General features: G+C 52.9%; 1 protein-coding gene across 3 annotated transcripts in view; it reads left to right on the forward strand.

Moving 5' to 3' along the window:
• ANO2 (anoctamin 2) overlaps positions 1-17,093 on the forward strand; it is a 253,652-nt gene that overhangs the window by 183,165 nt on the left and 53,394 nt on the right. For all 3 annotated transcript variants that reach the window (XM_032473471.1, XM_032473473.1, XM_032473472.1), the window contains 2 exons: positions 7,450-7,524; positions 12,638-12,833. In XM_032473471.1, the coding sequence (XP_032329362.1) occupies positions 7,450-7,524; positions 12,638-12,833 (271 nt within the window). The remainder of the gene's footprint in view (positions 1-7,449; positions 7,525-12,637; positions 12,834-17,093) is intronic.

The following is a 17,093-nucleotide window of genomic DNA, read 5'->3' on the forward strand; positions in this document are numbered from 1 at the left end:
CAGCAGCTCTCTCACCTCACCTCCCATCTGCTTTCTTATCATGTGCAATCTTGGGTTTGCTCCGATATTCCTTCATTCTGTGTCTCACGGGGCACAGAAGACCTTCGTGGTCAATTCCAGCAGACACTCTGCTGTCTTAACTCACTTGGTCTCTCTGTTAAGAGAAGCTGTGCCTGCTTCTTGAACCTTCCTTCCCTGGACTTTGGTGGCATGGCTCTCTTCTAGTTTCCTTCCTGTGCTGTGGCTGCTCCTCAGTGCCCTTGTTTTGTTGGATGCGGAGCCCTGGGGAGGCTGCACCACACGGGAGGTTGGTGAGCGCCGGCATGGACTCAGGCACACTGGGTTCCAGAGCTGTGACTTGTTAGCTTGCGACCAAGATCCTTAACTCCCCGAAGCTCACTTTCTGCAGCTGTTGGTGGCGGGGGGGGGACGACACTAACTGTGACTTCAAGGGCCATTGCAGGAATTAAATGGAATATGCCTTAGACACTTAGCTGCTTGTCAGTCACATGATAAGTAATTTAAAAGTGGTAGCCGGGGGCAGGGAGGGTATAGCTCAGTGGTTGAGTGTACGCTTTGCACGGATGAGGTCCTGGGTTCAATCCTCAGGGCCTCCATTAAAAATAAATAATAAAGTGGTAGCTCTTATGGTTCAGTGTGTTGATAGGCTGAATGGCAATACCTAGCAGAAAGGAGATGGTTTAAGAGTGGGGTTACCAAAATGTGACCCCTTAATCAGCATTATCTCTAGCACCAGCATTACCTGGAAACTTGTTAGAAGTGCAAACTCTCAGGCCCACTCCGGACCTACTGAATCAGGACTTCTGAGGATGGGGCCCAGAAATGAGCTCTAATGAGTCTTATGGGTGATTCCGGAGCTGTATGCTGGCGCGCGAGAGCACCGGCTTAAGGTAGGAAAGGGTGAGGTTCCTGAGGAAAGGGTGAGGTCCAAAGGGAAGGTGGAGAAGCTGACCCTCAACGGGAAGGGGGGGACGTCCCTCCACATGAGGCGGGAAGGCCGTGAGTCAGCCTTGTTCCCTGCCTAAATCCCGCTCTGTCTACGCTGAGCCCCCTTGTTACTCTGAACCGCTTGATGGTGCTGTTGTCGCCAAACCAGGCTTGGATCTGCTCACCTGCACGCAGCAAGGCTGATCTCCTGACACCGGGCTATGGCGAAGGAAAGTGCAGCGTTTATTGTAAAGGCACCAGTACAAGAAGGGCGAGGGGCTGGTGTTCTAAAACCCCGAACACCGTGAAGGTGTTTTTAAAGGCCAGGTGAGGGAGGGGCGGCCCCAGGTGCCAGCTTGTGCACAAATCTCTGATTGGTTGGGTGATCAGTCCTTAGGTGCCAGCAGGTCTGGGGGCCATGTGCTCATGATCTGATCATCAAGTAGTTATTTTTTTTTCTCCATTTGATGGTGGTTTTAGCATCGGAAAAACTCAGGAAATATGCATCAGATACTGTCACCTAGGTACTTTGGGGAGGAGCTGAAGCAGAGGCTGTGGGGGAGGGGCCTGTCCCCTGGAAGCCCTGTGGGTCCTGTCTGTTACTGTATGTGATGATATCTGATGATGACTCGGTGCTCTTGGACCTGCCACTTTCTCTGGAAGACCTTCATCTCCCTTTTCATCTTGCCACCTTTCAGTCACAAACAAAATGTCTCTTCATCTTTGAAGTCTTATTCCCCTAGGCAGGTGGTTCCTCCTTCCTCAGTGCTCCCATGACACACGTCACATCATGTCATGCTTTGTGTTTGTCTTTCTCAGTTTCTTTCAGTAGTGAGGGAATTCCCTAAGAACAAAGAATGTGAACTATTCTGCAAATCTCCAGGGCCTAGTGCCAGAATAGCACTGGGTACACATTTGATGTTCAATGAATGCTTCCCACATAGAAACAGGAGTAGTAGTAACTCACAGTTATACAGGACTTAGGATTTTCCATACCATCAACGTACGTGGTGTGCTACTGAGTACGCAGGAGGGCAGGTTGACCAGTTGTCTGGTTAAAGATGTGGCTATGAGTGCACAGAGAAATGATAATATGCCAAAGGTTGTTCTGCTAATAAAGAGGTAGAGACAGGGATAAAGCCCTAGTCTTGTATTTCCAAATCCATTATTTTTTCCTCTTCCTGACACTGCCTTCCCAAATATTTGCAGGGACGGAGGCTAAATGTGTGAACATTCTAATGGAAACCAGAGCCTATCTGTTCACGACCCTCTGGGTATTAGCTGGAGGTGGTGAGGCAGGTGATGAGGATGGGCTGCTGGGGATGATGACGGTGCTTGGTTTCCTGCCCCTTGCAGGCTTCCCCAAAGAAAGAGGACCACAGCCGGCTTCCTTGGAAGCCCAAATCCAGTTCTGCTCCCGACATGAAACCTGTTCAGAAGGCATTTATCCCCTTCACTCTTCTTTACTGAATTCAAAGCGGTCTGCAACGGTTTAACTTTGGCATGCCTGAGCATCTCTTTACTACAGTCCTGCTTTAAGTGAATGTAAAATACTATAAACATCTGGATTAAAAAGCTGGAGGAATCTGTAGATACTCCCTTCTTCAAGGAGGTGGAATTTAATTCCCTACCCTTTAGATAGGGGCGGGGGGCACGTAGTGACTTCTTTTAAAGAGTGAAGTATGAAACTGGTTGGGGAGAGAAAGAGTAACTTGACAGCAGGGAAACCTGACAAACACGTCCACCAAGTGATCAAGGTTAACGTCGTGAGTGGCAGGTCATAGCATAGCCTGTCCCCTTGATGTGATGAGATGAAAACAGTACTTTGCCGCAGTGGTGTTCCTCCCCTGAGCCCATAACTTAAGTCTAATTATGAGAAAAACTTCAGACAAACCCATATTGAGGAATATTCTACAAAATCCTTGACCAGTACTCCTCAGAACTGACAAGGTCATCAACAACAAGAAACGTATGAGGAACCGTCATAGTCTCGGGAAGCCCACAGAGACGGCTGGCTGAACAGAGCATGGATGGGACTCTGGGGCAGAAAGGGGATAGTGTCACCTAAGCAGTGGAAACCAAGAAAATCCAAATAAAGTGTGAACTTTAGTGAATAATAATGTACAACATTGGTTCACGGGTTGCAAAAAATGTACCCACACTAATGTGACAGGGGAACTGGGTGCAGAGTGTGTGTCTATATATACACACACGTACACGCACACTCTTCTGTACCGTTTTTGAAGTTTTTCTGTAAATCTAAAACTATTCTAAAATAAAATCTAAAAGTATTCTAAAATTAAAAGTTTATTTAAAGAAAAGAAAGTAGAGGAAGGAATTCTCATATGTTACTGGTGAAAATGCAAAACAGCACAGCCATTTTGGAAAACAGTCTGGCGGCTGCTTATAAATCAAACACAGACTCACCCAATGACTCAGCACTTCCACTGCTTGGTGTTTACCTAAGTGAAATGAAAACTGCAGCCCGCAAATGCTTACAACGGCTTTTTATAACCCCCGAGAACTGGGGACAGCCCAAACGTCTCTCAGCTAGGGATGGTTGGACGAACTGTGGCACGTCCATTCGGGGAATACTACTTAGCAATAAGAAGGAACAGACTCGGGAGAATGCAGCCGGGATGAGCCCCCAGTGCACTGCACTGGGTGAGAGAAGTCAGTCTCACGAGGCTCCCTACGGCATGAAGTTACTTATAAAGTTTGGAAAAGGCAAAACTCAAGGGATGGAGAACAGATCTTGCGAGGATCTGTGGATCGGGGGAGGTGGTGGACCACAAAGAGACATGGGGGTCTATCTCGAGGACTGTGGGCTCTTCTGTATCTTGCCTGTGGTTGTGGTTCTACAGCAGTACGTGCATGTTTATTCAGACTTGCAGCACTGCAAACGGTGAATTTTACCGTATGGAAGTTACAACTTCATTTAAAAAAATACCAACTCAAGGGTGATTGGCCACTGTTCAAGGCTGCTCTCCAAAGGGATTTGCTTAGATAGTGTTCTCATTGCATTTTCAGTAACTGCATGTCCAACTGTCTAGTTTGCCAGAAGGACACTTCTGTGGTTTCACGTGAATATCACCCTGCTACTTCCTGTTTGGAGACCTGGAAGTGGGAGTCAGAGTCCAGGGACAAAGACCCCAGCGCAGGCGACAGCGGGCTCATGTCTTCACGAGGATGAATTAACTGAGTGCTTCCTAACCACCTGCTTTTGACGGAATCACGAAGCTGATTAGACCTTACGTTTGTGTGACGCCTTGGCGCTTACAAAGTGCTCTCACGGGCATCCAGCCATGTGGTCCACACAATGCCTCTGCCACTTCGATGGGACAAGTGTTGATGACAACAGTCCATTTCAGAAGGAGAGGGAGGCACTGAGAGTCCTGCCCTCTGTGTGCAGGTGCCCTGGCTCGGCCCCTCCACCGGTTGGCTGATGAATACAAAACGCATGGTCATTTGGTGGGATGGATATTACCATGTACACATTTTACAGATGAAGAATATAATTGCTTGACAGCTGAGGAAAGGGAGGCTCTGGGAGTTTCCCAAGGCCACTTGACTAGTAAGGACGAGCGCCAAGAGTTAAACTCAGAAGCTGTGGTTCCCCGTCTACTTTTCTTCTGCGATCCCAGAAGCTGGTTATGTGGCTTTCACACAGAGCGTAATTGACTGGGTGGTGTCTTGCCGTGAATCTTCACATCTTGACTGTGCCAGCGAGTGGAGATTCTAATTAGCTTCCGTTATCAGAGCCAGTTATTATACAGAAGGGCCCCTTGGCTCACTGGCATCTTTTCTGGTAACTCGGGGAGCTTGGAAGCCAGTCTGGAATCTTCGCGTTTCTCTCGGCGCTTGTGTTTGAGAAGTGTCTGAATGTATGGGAACTGTGTGTATGTTGGAAGCTATCACTTCCAGGAAAAAAAAAAGGGCTCATCCGTGTAAATATGAGAGTGATTTTTCAACAAACACCAGAACGTCTGTATCAAAATGACTGTTGTTCTTTAAGATAGTTGCTTTGAGAGGACATTGGATTCAATGGCTTTGTAGTTATGTCTCATTTTTATGCAAAAAAAAAGTAGCATCGCCTTCCCTAGCAGGGTCAGCTCTGAAATCCCTTCCCTTGTGTCCTCAGTGGGATCTCTTGGGCAGGGCCGAGCCTTCTCCTCCCTGTGTCCTCCGTCCAGCCCATCCAAGACACCCAGATCGCGTCTGTTGAGTGGAACTGAGCTGAAACTCGTGCCCCAGGACAGAGCTGTCCCCGGTGGGGTAGAGGCTGGTCTTTGGCCTGAATTAAGGGGACAGCATCTGGGGCCATGTTTCCTGCTTCTCTGCTTATAATTCCCTTTCTCCCATTTCTTCCAGGGCTGTCTGTCTCCGCCCTGAGGGCCACTCTGACCCTGGTCTCACCCTCATTGACCAGTGTTTCTTACCCCTCCCCTCATTTCACGGGCCACGCATGGGTCTTCCTGCCTCTCCTTGCCCTGCTCCCCACCCAGGGAGCCCCCCTGGGGGGGGGATGGTGACACAGAACCTGTAACTGGAGTTCCCTCTTCCCTCCTCCCTGCTGGTGTTTCAGAACTCACCTGGTCTGCTGATCTTTAAGGCAGAACCTCTCCCTAGGCCAAAGATTAGGAAAAGGGTCCAAACCATCAAAACCTTAACTTGTGGTGAAAGAGGCCCGCAGAAGAGCTCCTCCCACCCCAACCCTTCTTTCCATAATCCCCTCTGAGTGTTACCGTCCACCTGCCCATCTTCAGTTGTCCTCATCAGAACCTTAAAGGAAAAACCACTAATGTGAGTGAAACCAAGAATTAATCAAAAAGGAAAAAGGAAAGACATTGAGGAATCTTGTTCCAGTCCTAATAGAAACGGGCTTAGATGGTCCCTCCCATGCAGTAGGGTCACGACCCCTAGTTACCTCGTCCTCGCGTGATGGAAAGTCTGCTGGGCTCCGAGCCTGGAGACCTGATCCTGTCACGGTCTGTGAGAAGCTGAGTACCCCTGTTTACATCGTCTGTAACTGAAAGCACTAATTACTGAATGACTTCAGCCTTAAGGCTCGTTTCCACCCCATGTAAGCCTGATCAGAGCTGTGCTCAGCCCCAGACGTGCCGTGAAAAGGACACATCGTTCCTGTCCTCAAGTCCCGGGTAACCTGTGCCCCCACAGTGGCGAGTGAGTCCTCAGACTTTCTAGTGTGGGCGTGTCGCTTCCATCTCAGTGGACCAGGAGCCGCGCAGGGATGGCGATCATGGCCACTGTCCCCTGTCCGCCCACTGTGCCTGGCCCTAAGGTCTGCACCCGGTGGGTGCACAAAGGTTTTTAGAAAGAAGATTTTTTAGGCCAGGAGGGCCCTCGGCCTACAGTACAAGCTTTCAGAGACTAGATGGCACTGTTGCGAGAGCCAAGGCAGGTGTGTTCTGAAATCACCAGTGGTTTTGGGAGCGAGAAGGGGAGGGTAGGAACAGAGGGGCCCTGGAACACTCGCTCCCCGAGTTCGATTCAGACACACTGCAGAAACGCGGGGGGCTCCTCCCTCGCCGGCGTGGAGGGCTTTGCGGTTTTCACGGCATCTTCCCAAACACGGCTTCATGTGGGCTTCCCAGCAACCTGGTGGTGGGCAGGCACTGTATGGGTTCTAATCTCACAGAGCTGCAGCTCGGAGAAGTCAGCTGCCTGGACCAGAATTAGGTGGCGTTAGTCAGCAGGCATTTTTACCACTCATACTTGTTGGCATCACTCTGCCAAATAAGGGTCCTTTGGGGCTGCCAAAGGAGGATGTGGTCAGGGACATGGTTGTCCCAGAAGAGCAGCCTGGGAACTGGACCCGGTCTGGTTCTCAGCCCGACTGATGGCAAAGCATCTGCTTAACCTGCACCTCGAAATGTCTGTATTTGTGACTAGGGGAGAACAGTCATTTGGGGGTGGGGGGAACCTGTGACAACACATACAGATTCTCTGAAGAACAAAACTGTGGGAATTTGTACACTTAAGATCTAAGGTCCGTGGCTGACATTTGGTCTAAACAGTGATCTGCTTCAGGACGCTGCCCTGTGGTCGTTTGTATCTGACATTTGTCTAGTGCTTTACCATGTTCAGGTGGTTCTCATTCAGACAAAACGATTAAAACCATCCTGTGCGTTAGCCAGGACAGAGGTCATGACTGTGCCCATTTCACAGATGCAGAAACAGAAGGTCAGAAACGTTAAGAGAAACCCAAAGATCGCAGAGCTGATAAGTGATTAAACTAAAACTCAGCCAAGGATGAGGCTGAGATCAAATGTGGTGCTCTCCTCACCACTGATTGTCCAGGCTGCCTTAGAAATCACAGCATTGGGAGGGTTGTTGACGTTCAGGGTGAGTTGTCAGAGGCTAGAGAAATACCTACATGGAGTGGTGAATGACTAGCGATATGCACGCTTATGGAAAATTGAGAGAAAATTAACACCCGTCATTTGCATCATCTGACTGTCTCTGTTCCTGTTTCCCCAGGATGATGACGATAAGCTGACCTGGAGGGATCGCTTCCCAGGCTACTTGATGAACTTTGCCTCCATCTTGTTCATGGTAATTTCCTGGGGGGAACAAAAAAACTGCTGGGGACACGTGCCTGGAGATCCCGCGGGGTGAATGCTGTGGGTGTGTTAGTCTCACGCGACCGGGACAGCGAGGGGCTGCTGAAGATGCAGCCGCAGTGCTGGGTAGACGGGAAGGGTCTCACCTGGTAGTGAGGCCGGTGCTGATGTCGGTCAGCCGAGGAGGGAACAGTGATTCTCTCAGAGAACCAGCCCTGGGAGGGTCAGTGGCCTTCGGCCGCTCTAGTACGGGGTTCTGTCTTCCCAGCCTTGACCGTGGATGTTTGAAGTGGAGCTTCCAGGGGGCGGGTTGTGAGATGCTGTCTTCCACCTTGAGACAGACAGAGACCTTTGAAGAAGGTCCTACCTGTGCAGGTAAGATGGCTGCAGAGTGGTGGCCGCCTGTTCGGACCGCGGGGCTGGGTTTCCCCAGTCGCTGGTGGAAAAGAAGAATCTGGAAGCCACAGAAGACGACCGGCTTGTGCTCTGTAAGCCTGGTTCTTTAGCTGCCCTCTCGTTGCCGTGCTCATTTCCCTGTCTTCTCCCTTAGAGTTTGGGAGGGCCCTTTTGAGAGGCCCAGGTGGCCTCCGCTGTGTCAGGGCAGGTGAGAAACGGGCCTGTGATTCACATCTGAGCTGATCGGTGAGGCGGGATCAGGCCATCCTGGGAGCCATGAGGGGCACCTGCAGTGGGCCGGCCCTGGGCAGCACGCTCAGAGGACTGAGACGTCGGCGCCCCATCTCCTGGTAGACTGCTTCCAGCATTCGAGCTGGGAACTTCTGTCCTTAAAACACTTCTAAGCAGGCCTACCCATGTGTTGTGGGCTTGGGGAGGGATGGCTTATTCCAAAAATTGGGTGTCAAATCATCATAACTTTCTGGGCCCACTGGCCAGAGGTAGCTCTGACCCTGGCCCGAGGTTGCGGTTCCCAGTGTTATTGCCATCGTGATACTGAGGGCAGGAACTGTGTTCTAACCTCAAACTCTTGAAGAGTGAAGGACGCCTAGGCACCATCCAATTCGACACCTCTGCAGTGCCGAGGTGATGCGCGCCCTGTCAAAGCTTAGGAGCTGCGTGTGCCGTCTCATCGCTCAGCAAGAGCAGGGCGTGCGGAATTTATTCAACAGTATGTGGCGAATTGCAGTGCGTTCAGCTGGAATGGCGTGAAGTTCATTTAGCCCTTCCAAGCCACCAGTATGCGTGATGTTGCCGAAGGGTTTATTCATTCGTTCAAAAAAATACTTCTTGGGTGCCGGTTAGGTGCTTGACGCTATTCTTAGGCACTGAGTATAGAGTAGAAACAAAAATAAAATAATCTGTCCCTTAAGGGGTTTACAGGTAACAAACACGCACATAAATAAGAAAACAGGTACGTGAAATAGACCTCCACCTCCAGCAGTGGCAGGCTAGGACATTTGTAGTGTCCCATCCTTCTGAAAGTAACAAAAATGTTGGATAAAGATACTTTTCAGTCTTCCTAAGGCTTGGCTATCCTTTCCTCCCAGCCTTTCCCGTAGGAATCTGGCCCAAAGCCTTTTCCGTGGCTTTTCTCTGACCAGTCCCCCTGCTCTCTGCTCAGAGCACAGTGGACGCTCCTGAACGCTGAAGCCTGCGCCTCTGTCCAGCTGCCCCTGGGTTCATCCTTGTTGGATGTGTGCCCCGGTTTTCTCTACTTCAGCTCAGAATGCGAGTCCAAGGGTAGGGACCAGACCAGCTCTCCTCCCCGCCTCTCTCCTAGTGTGAGATCAGGCGCTGGACTCCATAGTGTGGTTTCCATTGTGGTTTGGCTGTGTCCACAAGTAAAGTGATGAGACCAAAACACCAAGAGCCACCGAGGCCGTGGTAACGCGACCACATGCAGGGGCACTAGACTGGCCCAGAGCTGAAGGTCAGCAAAGCTTTACTGCACAGGGTCCCCCCAGGAGGCGGCTCTGGGTCATGGTGTGGGACACGGAATGCAGTACAAGACCAGCCCCGCTCTGCGCCTAGCTAGAGGACACTGATCACCACCGTGCAATCCACCCAGCGCAGGAGATGGTGGGAAAATATTTGTTGAATTTAATAAGCATAGTCAATGATGCCACCTGAGTACTGAAGATAGTACTGGATTTAGTGCCCAGAGACCTGGGTTCCAATGTCAGGATGGGAATGTAGACTTTGGAGCCACAGAGCAGGCTTCAAATCCTGGATGGCGCTAAATCACAGCCACAAAAGGTGTTACCTTGCAGGGTGGCTATAGGGATTCATGCCAGTGCAGATGTGCATCGAAGAATGAAATCAAGAGGGCGCAGAGGGGCTGGCTTCTGCTGATAAGTCATCACCATTAGTGTCTCCGCTTTGCCACGTATCCCCCATACCTTGGACCAATCATTGCTGCTTCCTGGGCCTCCATTCCCTTGTCCATGAGATGGAAGGTGGGTGTGGCCCCCTCAGTGCTAAAATTCTTTCGTCCCTACCCTGATCTAGCGTTGTAGCTATGCCTTGTGACTTTGAGCAGATCACTTCCCTCTGCACGCCTTGTTTCCTCATCTGCCAGATGGCCCCGGGACTGGGCAGTGCCCGCCAAGCTCGTCCAGCTTGAACACTGTGAACCTTGAAGTGCTTGCAGGAAACACAGAAGGAGAGGTTCAGAACCTGATGTCTGTAGTGGGGTGGAAAATCAGGACCAGGAAAGTTAGGATCGCAAGTAATTAGCATCAGAGGGCTGGGGAGGGTCATTTGGCGGAGGAGCCAGGAAGGAAGGGAGGGTGGGATGGAGGGCTTTCCTGAGTGGTGGGAGCCGTGCCTCTGGAACAGGACTCTGGATAAAATGCAGGTCGGTCCAGACCTGAGTTCGAGGTTCTGCGTGTCCATCATGCTCCCGGCGGAGGCAGGAGGCCCACGTCACCCTCTGAGGGGCAGGGAAGAGCGTCCTTCCCTCCCCAGCGCAGCAGCCGGGCCTCTAAGAGGGGAGAATAGAAACCGATTGCCTCCCCACTGGTTCCTCCGTGGCCCACCCCCCAGACCCCAACACGAGGGATGTTTTTGCCCGTGTTGTTCCCCCCGCCCATCCCCCACACCCAGCACCAAACACACAGTCGCTCTTCGGTGCCCTGGCCTCCCCCCACCTCATCAATACTTCCACCCCTGGCCTTCACTGCAAAAGCGATTTTGGGGGAAAAGAATCTCACATCACGTTTTCCAGGCCCCTACTGTCTGGCGGTGACAATCCCAGAGGACCGGGAAGTGAAATGTCTACATTGTTGGCGAGCGGTGATGTCATGTCCAGGTTTCCCCCCATGCATGGCAGTCATCCCTCCCCGGTCCCCCAAGTCCTGGAGGCCAGGGTTCTGCTGCTCTCGCCCCCACCCCGCATCAGAAAAGAGGCCTCCTTCAGAGTGTTTTTCCCATCTAACCTCTCCTCCACACTGACATACGCTGCAGGCGGGTGCACACACACACAGACACACACATGGACACACACACACACCCCCTTCCTCTACCCAGAGAGCACTGCCATCCTGCCTTCCTTACAGGGGGCTTCTTTTTTGCACCCTGGGCCACAAGGCAAACACTGATGTTGTGAAACACATGGGCACATGGCTGAGGCTGCCACCAGCACCCCCAGAAGTGAAGACAGTCCTTACACGGACACACAGCCCATTCTCCACTCGCAGCCCACCTGAGTGTCATTCACGCTGCCTGCAGAGCCCCCTCCCTGCCCCTCCCCACTTCCCTCCTCTCTGGGGAGGGGACACGCGGAGTCCCGGACAGCGTGTTTCTTCAGAGGAACCCGTTGACCTGTCCAGTTCTCGCCCCACGTTTTCCGTTTGGCCCTCCACGGCCAGCGGCCACCCCCCTTCCCTGCCCCTAGAGGAAACAGGACCGGAACCACCTCCTTTGCAGAAAGAATTCTAACAAGGAAGACGTCACTTGACTGAAACGAATTAAAATTTTGCTCTGAGGGGGCCATGCACCCAGCAGTTTCCTGACCTCGCTCGGCCCCCCTCAGAGGCCCACTGGGACCACTGCCTTCTCTTCACATACCTGTGCTTCATGGGACCCACCCTTCCTTGGTTGTGATGAGACAGAAGGTGGAGTCTTATCATTGTCAGGTTCTGGAAAAAAGAAATGGGGGCCCTCGAGGTCACGTGGCTGGTAAACTTTCCTTTTAAATGTAGTGGCCAAAGATGTCTGCACCCAGTGAGAAATCCGAGTCCTCCGTTTCCGGTCGCCTGGTAGAGACCTCTTAGAGCCATACTTTGTTCACCTTGAGGACTGAGGCTCTCAAACTGTCACTCTGAGTTTCTTTCCCCTTTCCCTCCTTTGGCAGCCTTCTCCCACCCACCCCATTGAGTTCTAACTCGCCCCTTCTCAGCTCAAGCACCTTCAGTGGCTCCCTGTTGCCTCTTGTTGAAGGCGTGCTTTAAACCTGCTTGGTCCACAAACTCCTCCCTGACCCCTGGTGCCCCTCGCTCCTCTGTTGTCCTCAGTCCCGTTAACAACTACCTTCTTCGCTTGGCACTGACCACATCCCGAGCTGTTGTTTACTACGGTGGAACTTAGCCTCGGAGTCCATCGAAGACTCCCTAATAAATCACACCCTGTGTGATGGGCACACCACGGTGTCCAGGGTTTCATTCCTAGGTGGTTTTTTGTTTCTATATTTTTATATATTAGTGTTTAATTTATAAGACTTCTGAATAGGTTTTGCAATTTTTTTTGAGTTGAGTGAAAGATTCTTTAAATTCTATAGTGCTTTGCAATTTTCGTAAGTTTCACTCCTGATTTCATAGCATAACCCCTTTCCCCCTCGCCCTTCCCTCTCCCCACTGGGAACCTTAGTTTGTGTGTGTGTGTGTGTGTGTGTGTGTGTGTTTATGTGTATGTGTGTGTGTGTGTGTGTGCCGTAGGACATTTGAAATCTGATAAAAATAAGACATTCTCTCCTGGAAGATGCACCCATGCTTGGAGTTTGCAAGAGTTCAAAGGGTTTGCTGTGCTCTGTCACCCGCCGGGGGACTCCAGATTAGCAGCACCCCACGTGACAGGACTGTTGGCCAAGTGAGGGATGGGTGTGCGAGGACCGTCCGCTGACCTGAGACTCTCCCTGCTTCCCTGAACAGATCGCGCTGACCTTCTCCATCGTCTTCGGGGTCATCGTGTACCGCATCACCACCGCGGCTGCTCTGTCTCTCAACAAGGCCACACGCTCCAATGTCCGGGTGACGGTCACAGCCACGGCGGTCATCATCAACCTCGTGGTCATCCTCATCCTGGACGAGATCTACGGTGCCGTGGCCAAGTGGCTAACCAAAATCGGTACCATGGGCAACTCAATGAATGTGTGCAGGATGTTGGAGGGCAGTGGCCCAAGATTTAAAAAAGGAAGTACAGTGCGTTTTATTTGGAGAAATGAGGAAATGGGATGTGTCTTGTAAGGCCCCCTCCGCCCAGGCAGGGATCTCTCCTGGAACATTCTCGAGCAATAGTCCCCTGGCCTACGTTGGCGGCCTCGCTGTCCCCCGGGGATGAATCGTGGGGTCCAGTCTTTTCAGCCCAATCTAGAAGCAAGAAGCGTTCAAGGCTTCCTGCTGAAAACGGCAGGTCTGAGTGCTCCCCACTTTCCCAGCAGTGTTTATAAAGTTGGGAAAGTCTCCTGACACTTGGGCCCGAGAGGGTCTTATCCACCTCTTACTGTCGGAGGCCCGGCAAATCCACGCACTCCCCGGCCCCGAGCAGACTTCATAGTGGCATATCAAGCTTCCCAGGCTTCAGGCCAGTGAGAAAAATGCGGTGGCCTCGATATTCAGACGAGTCATTCGAGCCCCAGGCTGCTGTTGCCTGAGCACCGCTTTCTGCCGCTTAGACGGGGGTTGGGGGCGGGGGGCTGGGGGCTGGGACCGCCTCGTCTTTATCCTGGGTGGCTTGGTCTCAGCTCTTTCCCGCGCTGAATCTGGGGGTCGACTGGGAGTCTCAGCCTCTCCCTCATCTCAGGGGGGTTGAATTCATGATAGGATGTCATTAACGGCCCAACCAGCTGGACACAGGCGCAGGATAACCCCCTCTTCAAGAGAGCCTTTCCTGGAGGCTCAGAGGATTCCAGAAAGGATTCAGTCATGCCAGTGAGCCTTGAAGTGCCTTGTCCTGGCGTGGCCCCTGCTCACAGTGGGCACTGACTTTGGTTTCTATGGGGATATAGACGATTTCCCATCCAGCCGCTCTGTCACTTGGGGCACGTCATATTTACATGTAAGTGTTATCTGTATTCCTTCGTATGTTTCTTGAGAACAATGAGCAGAGGATTTGACTTCCGTGCATTTGCTGGGACCCAGGATTCCATGGCGCCCTTAAGAGCATCCCACACTCGCATGGGCTCAGGGGAGGCCCCGAGTGGGGGCGTCCGGTTGGAGAGCTCAGAGATGAGTGGACGGCAGACCGGCACGCGGAGGGAGGAGGGGAGGGCAGGAGGAGGGGAAGGTTCCTGGCAAAGGAGGCAGAATGAGAAGTATGGCACCGCAGGGGGAACTCTGACCTCAGGGTCAGGAAGGGCCCAGGGAGGAGTGCCCGTGGGCTGTGCTTGCACGACTGGTAGGATTTGGGGACCTAAACGCTGGGAGTCACTGGAGCAGGACTCAGCAGATGGAAGAAAGAGAACACGGAGCGTGTCTGGGACGCCAGAGGAGCCCAGGGTCTTGCTTGGGGGTCCTGGCGTGTCCAGGGCACAGTGCGGTGGGAAACTGGGCCCGGAGAGTGGCCTGAGCCCAGACTTTTTGGTGAAAGACCTTGAACGTCAGGCCAAGGACTCTGCTTAATTTCGGAGACGGGGGAAAGAAAAGTTTTTGCTGAAGCTCTAAGGGGCATCCAGTAAAAAGGACCACCTTCCTGGCCTGATGACTGAGCCAGCGGAGAAATGAGGCAAAAGCAGATGCAGACAAAAGCTAAGCATCCACCTTGAAAGCTGGAAGAGTCTCCGTGGGAGGAAGCACTTAGCAAGAGAGCCGAGTAGGCTCCCAATAGCAGCTTCCAGGTGGGCTTGGCCCCCCAGTGGGGCAACAGTGGGCAGCAGCCCTGCGAGTCTGAGCACAGGATGAGGATGCGTGGTTCACAGAAGGACGCCTGCCTCCTGCCCGCCCTGTGCATCCCCCGAAAGGGCAGAGCAGGGGGCAGACGAGGGAATCCTGAGTCACCTTCCACGCCGACCGAGGGGCTGCGCTCTTCTTCCTCTCTTCCCTGAGAGGGGAAAAGAGTGAGGTGGGGAGAGAAGGCGGGGGATCACAGCTAATCACAGGGGACAGGCAGGAGTGGAGACAGACGTCCCCCAGAGCTCCTGCCCCACCGCCCCGGCATGGGTTTCGAAGGGTGTGATGTGTTGGGAGCTGTACGTTTGCAGAATGACTCCCGTGGGATGTGGGATGCCACAGGGGGAGCGAGGCAGGAAGATCTAGCGTGAAGGAGACGATCGAGGCACGGACAGGAAGTAGGGACAGAAGGAAGGGAAGCCGGTGGTGATGCATGACGCACAGATGTGACTACCTGCAGTCCATTTGCGTCGCTTTATTTCACATTCCTTACACAGCTCCAGAAAGCGCTGAAGGCAGAGGAGAAGTACAGAGTCCACACTCAGACACTCCCCAGCGAGTGTCTAGGGAGCACGTCCCCTGCGCCAGGCGGGGCGCGTCCTCTCTGCGCTGGGCCGGGAAGTGCGTTTCCTCCCGTGAAGCTGCGTCTGCCGTTTCTAATGGCCCCCCCTTCCTCAGGCTCCTCCGGGCTGGGAAGCCGACGTCCAGTGCTGCTTAAGAAAGTTGTGCGCTGGACAGGAGGTGGAGTTCTTACAAGTGCCTTTTGTTCTTTGTGTTAGCGATGCTCGCTCATAAAGCATTTTTCTATTGAAAGCAGATTCGGTTAACCCATCTCGTCTTCGTGGAAACTCTGTGTGGTCAGCAAGGGAAGTGTCACGTCCTCATTTTGCTGAGTGAGGTTCAGCTTCAGATTCTGCCTCTAAACTGCGAATGTCTTTTGTGCTGTTTTGATGTGTGTTTCTTGCTCTCGGGATCCAAGTGGTGGATCGGGACCCCGCTTGGGACCCCACGTGGGCATGGCTCCGGGTTGTTGCTCTCGTCTGTCTCAGACTGAATGTACCCAGAGGGCTCAGGAGGTGCCGGGGTATCGTGGAAGGACCACTTAAGTGTGGGAGCCCAGTGCAAAGGACCGTGAATTCTAGACCCCACTCCTCCTCCCTCCCACCCCAGCTGTGTGGCACTGGGCCAACAGGGAACTTTCCTGGACCAGGTTTTATTGCTCCTTCCTTCATCATTTTCCTCCTCCTTCTCTGCTGATTATCACTCCTGTCTGGACTGTTGTCCTAGCCCAGTGACTATGCCTTGGTCTTCAGCCTCTTCCTGGGGGCCTCTATCTTGGAAATCCTACCCGGTCAGCCTTTCTCAAACAGTGGGAACACATCCCTCCCCTTCTCCCCACTTCCCCACCCCGGGAGCTTCCTTGTGCCCTTAAGTCAGATATAAACTAGCATCTTCCCAGTGTCCTCCTCCAGCCCCACCGACCACTCAATTCGCGGTCACCCCCGACTGCCCCGTGCTTCACTCAGGCTGCAGTGACTGTTGCAGTGACCCTCAGTGACCCTCCCCTTAAAGGACCTCTGCAGGTTGCTACCCCTATGAATTTTTTTCTGGATCCTCAGTGGGTTTCCTCCACCCACCTCTGAACTCTGCGGGCACAGACCGCTCATTCACTTGTTCATCGCTCAGCTGGTGCTTGAGTGCCCGCTTTGTGCCAGGCCCGATTCTGGGAATGCAGAGTGAACAGGAAAGATGTGGTCCCGACTCTCCTGTGCTTACACTGGAGGGGAAGGATGGACAGTAAGCAGGAACTGTTCATAGAGTGCAAAAGAGCAGAACAGGGTGAAGGGAGGGTGGTTTGGGGTCTTGTACTTCAGTTCAGGTGGTCTGGAAAGGCCTGTCCAGGTGGTAGCATGATGGCTGAGACCCGAGTGGGGCAGAGGGGACCAGCCACACACAGATCTGGAGGGAGGGCTCTCTGCAAAGGCAGAGGCGAAGGGACAGAGCAGCCAAGGCAGAAGCAGCAGGGACAGTACCACGGACGGGGGATTGTGAGCCAGCAGGCTAGGGGGCGGCTTGGAGAGTCTTATGTGCTCCACCCTGAGGAGTGTCTCATGTGCTGTCTGCGTCATTCCCATATCTGGGCGTGTGTCTCCCAGTATGAGAGCAGACAGGGCGCCGCCAGGCACTCTGTTCATCATCCAGTCCCGGTTGCTTCGCCTGAAGTTGTCTATCTGTTCTTGCTCGTGCTGTGTCCGATGTGACAGGCCAGGGTCTCTGCTTCACACGGTTGCTGAAGGACCCAGACTGACCCGGGCCACACGGACACCATGTTAGGGACAGAGAGCGCCGGAGGGTTCCTCGCTTCTGCTCATGGCGCACGGGCTAGAGCCAGCCTGATGGGGAGGAGGCTGGAAATGTGCGGGAGCACGTGGTCGTTCTGAGAGCAGCAAAGATCTCTGCCGCTTGCCCCCACCAGGCTACGAAGCCCGGGAGCAGCTGC

The sequence above is a fragment of the Camelus ferus genome, chromosome 34, assembly GCF_009834535.1.
Source record: "Camelus ferus isolate YT-003-E chromosome 34, BCGSAC_Cfer_1.0, whole genome shotgun sequence".
In the NCBI taxonomy this organism is placed as follows: Eukaryota; Metazoa; Chordata; class Mammalia; order Artiodactyla; family Camelidae; genus Camelus; species Camelus ferus.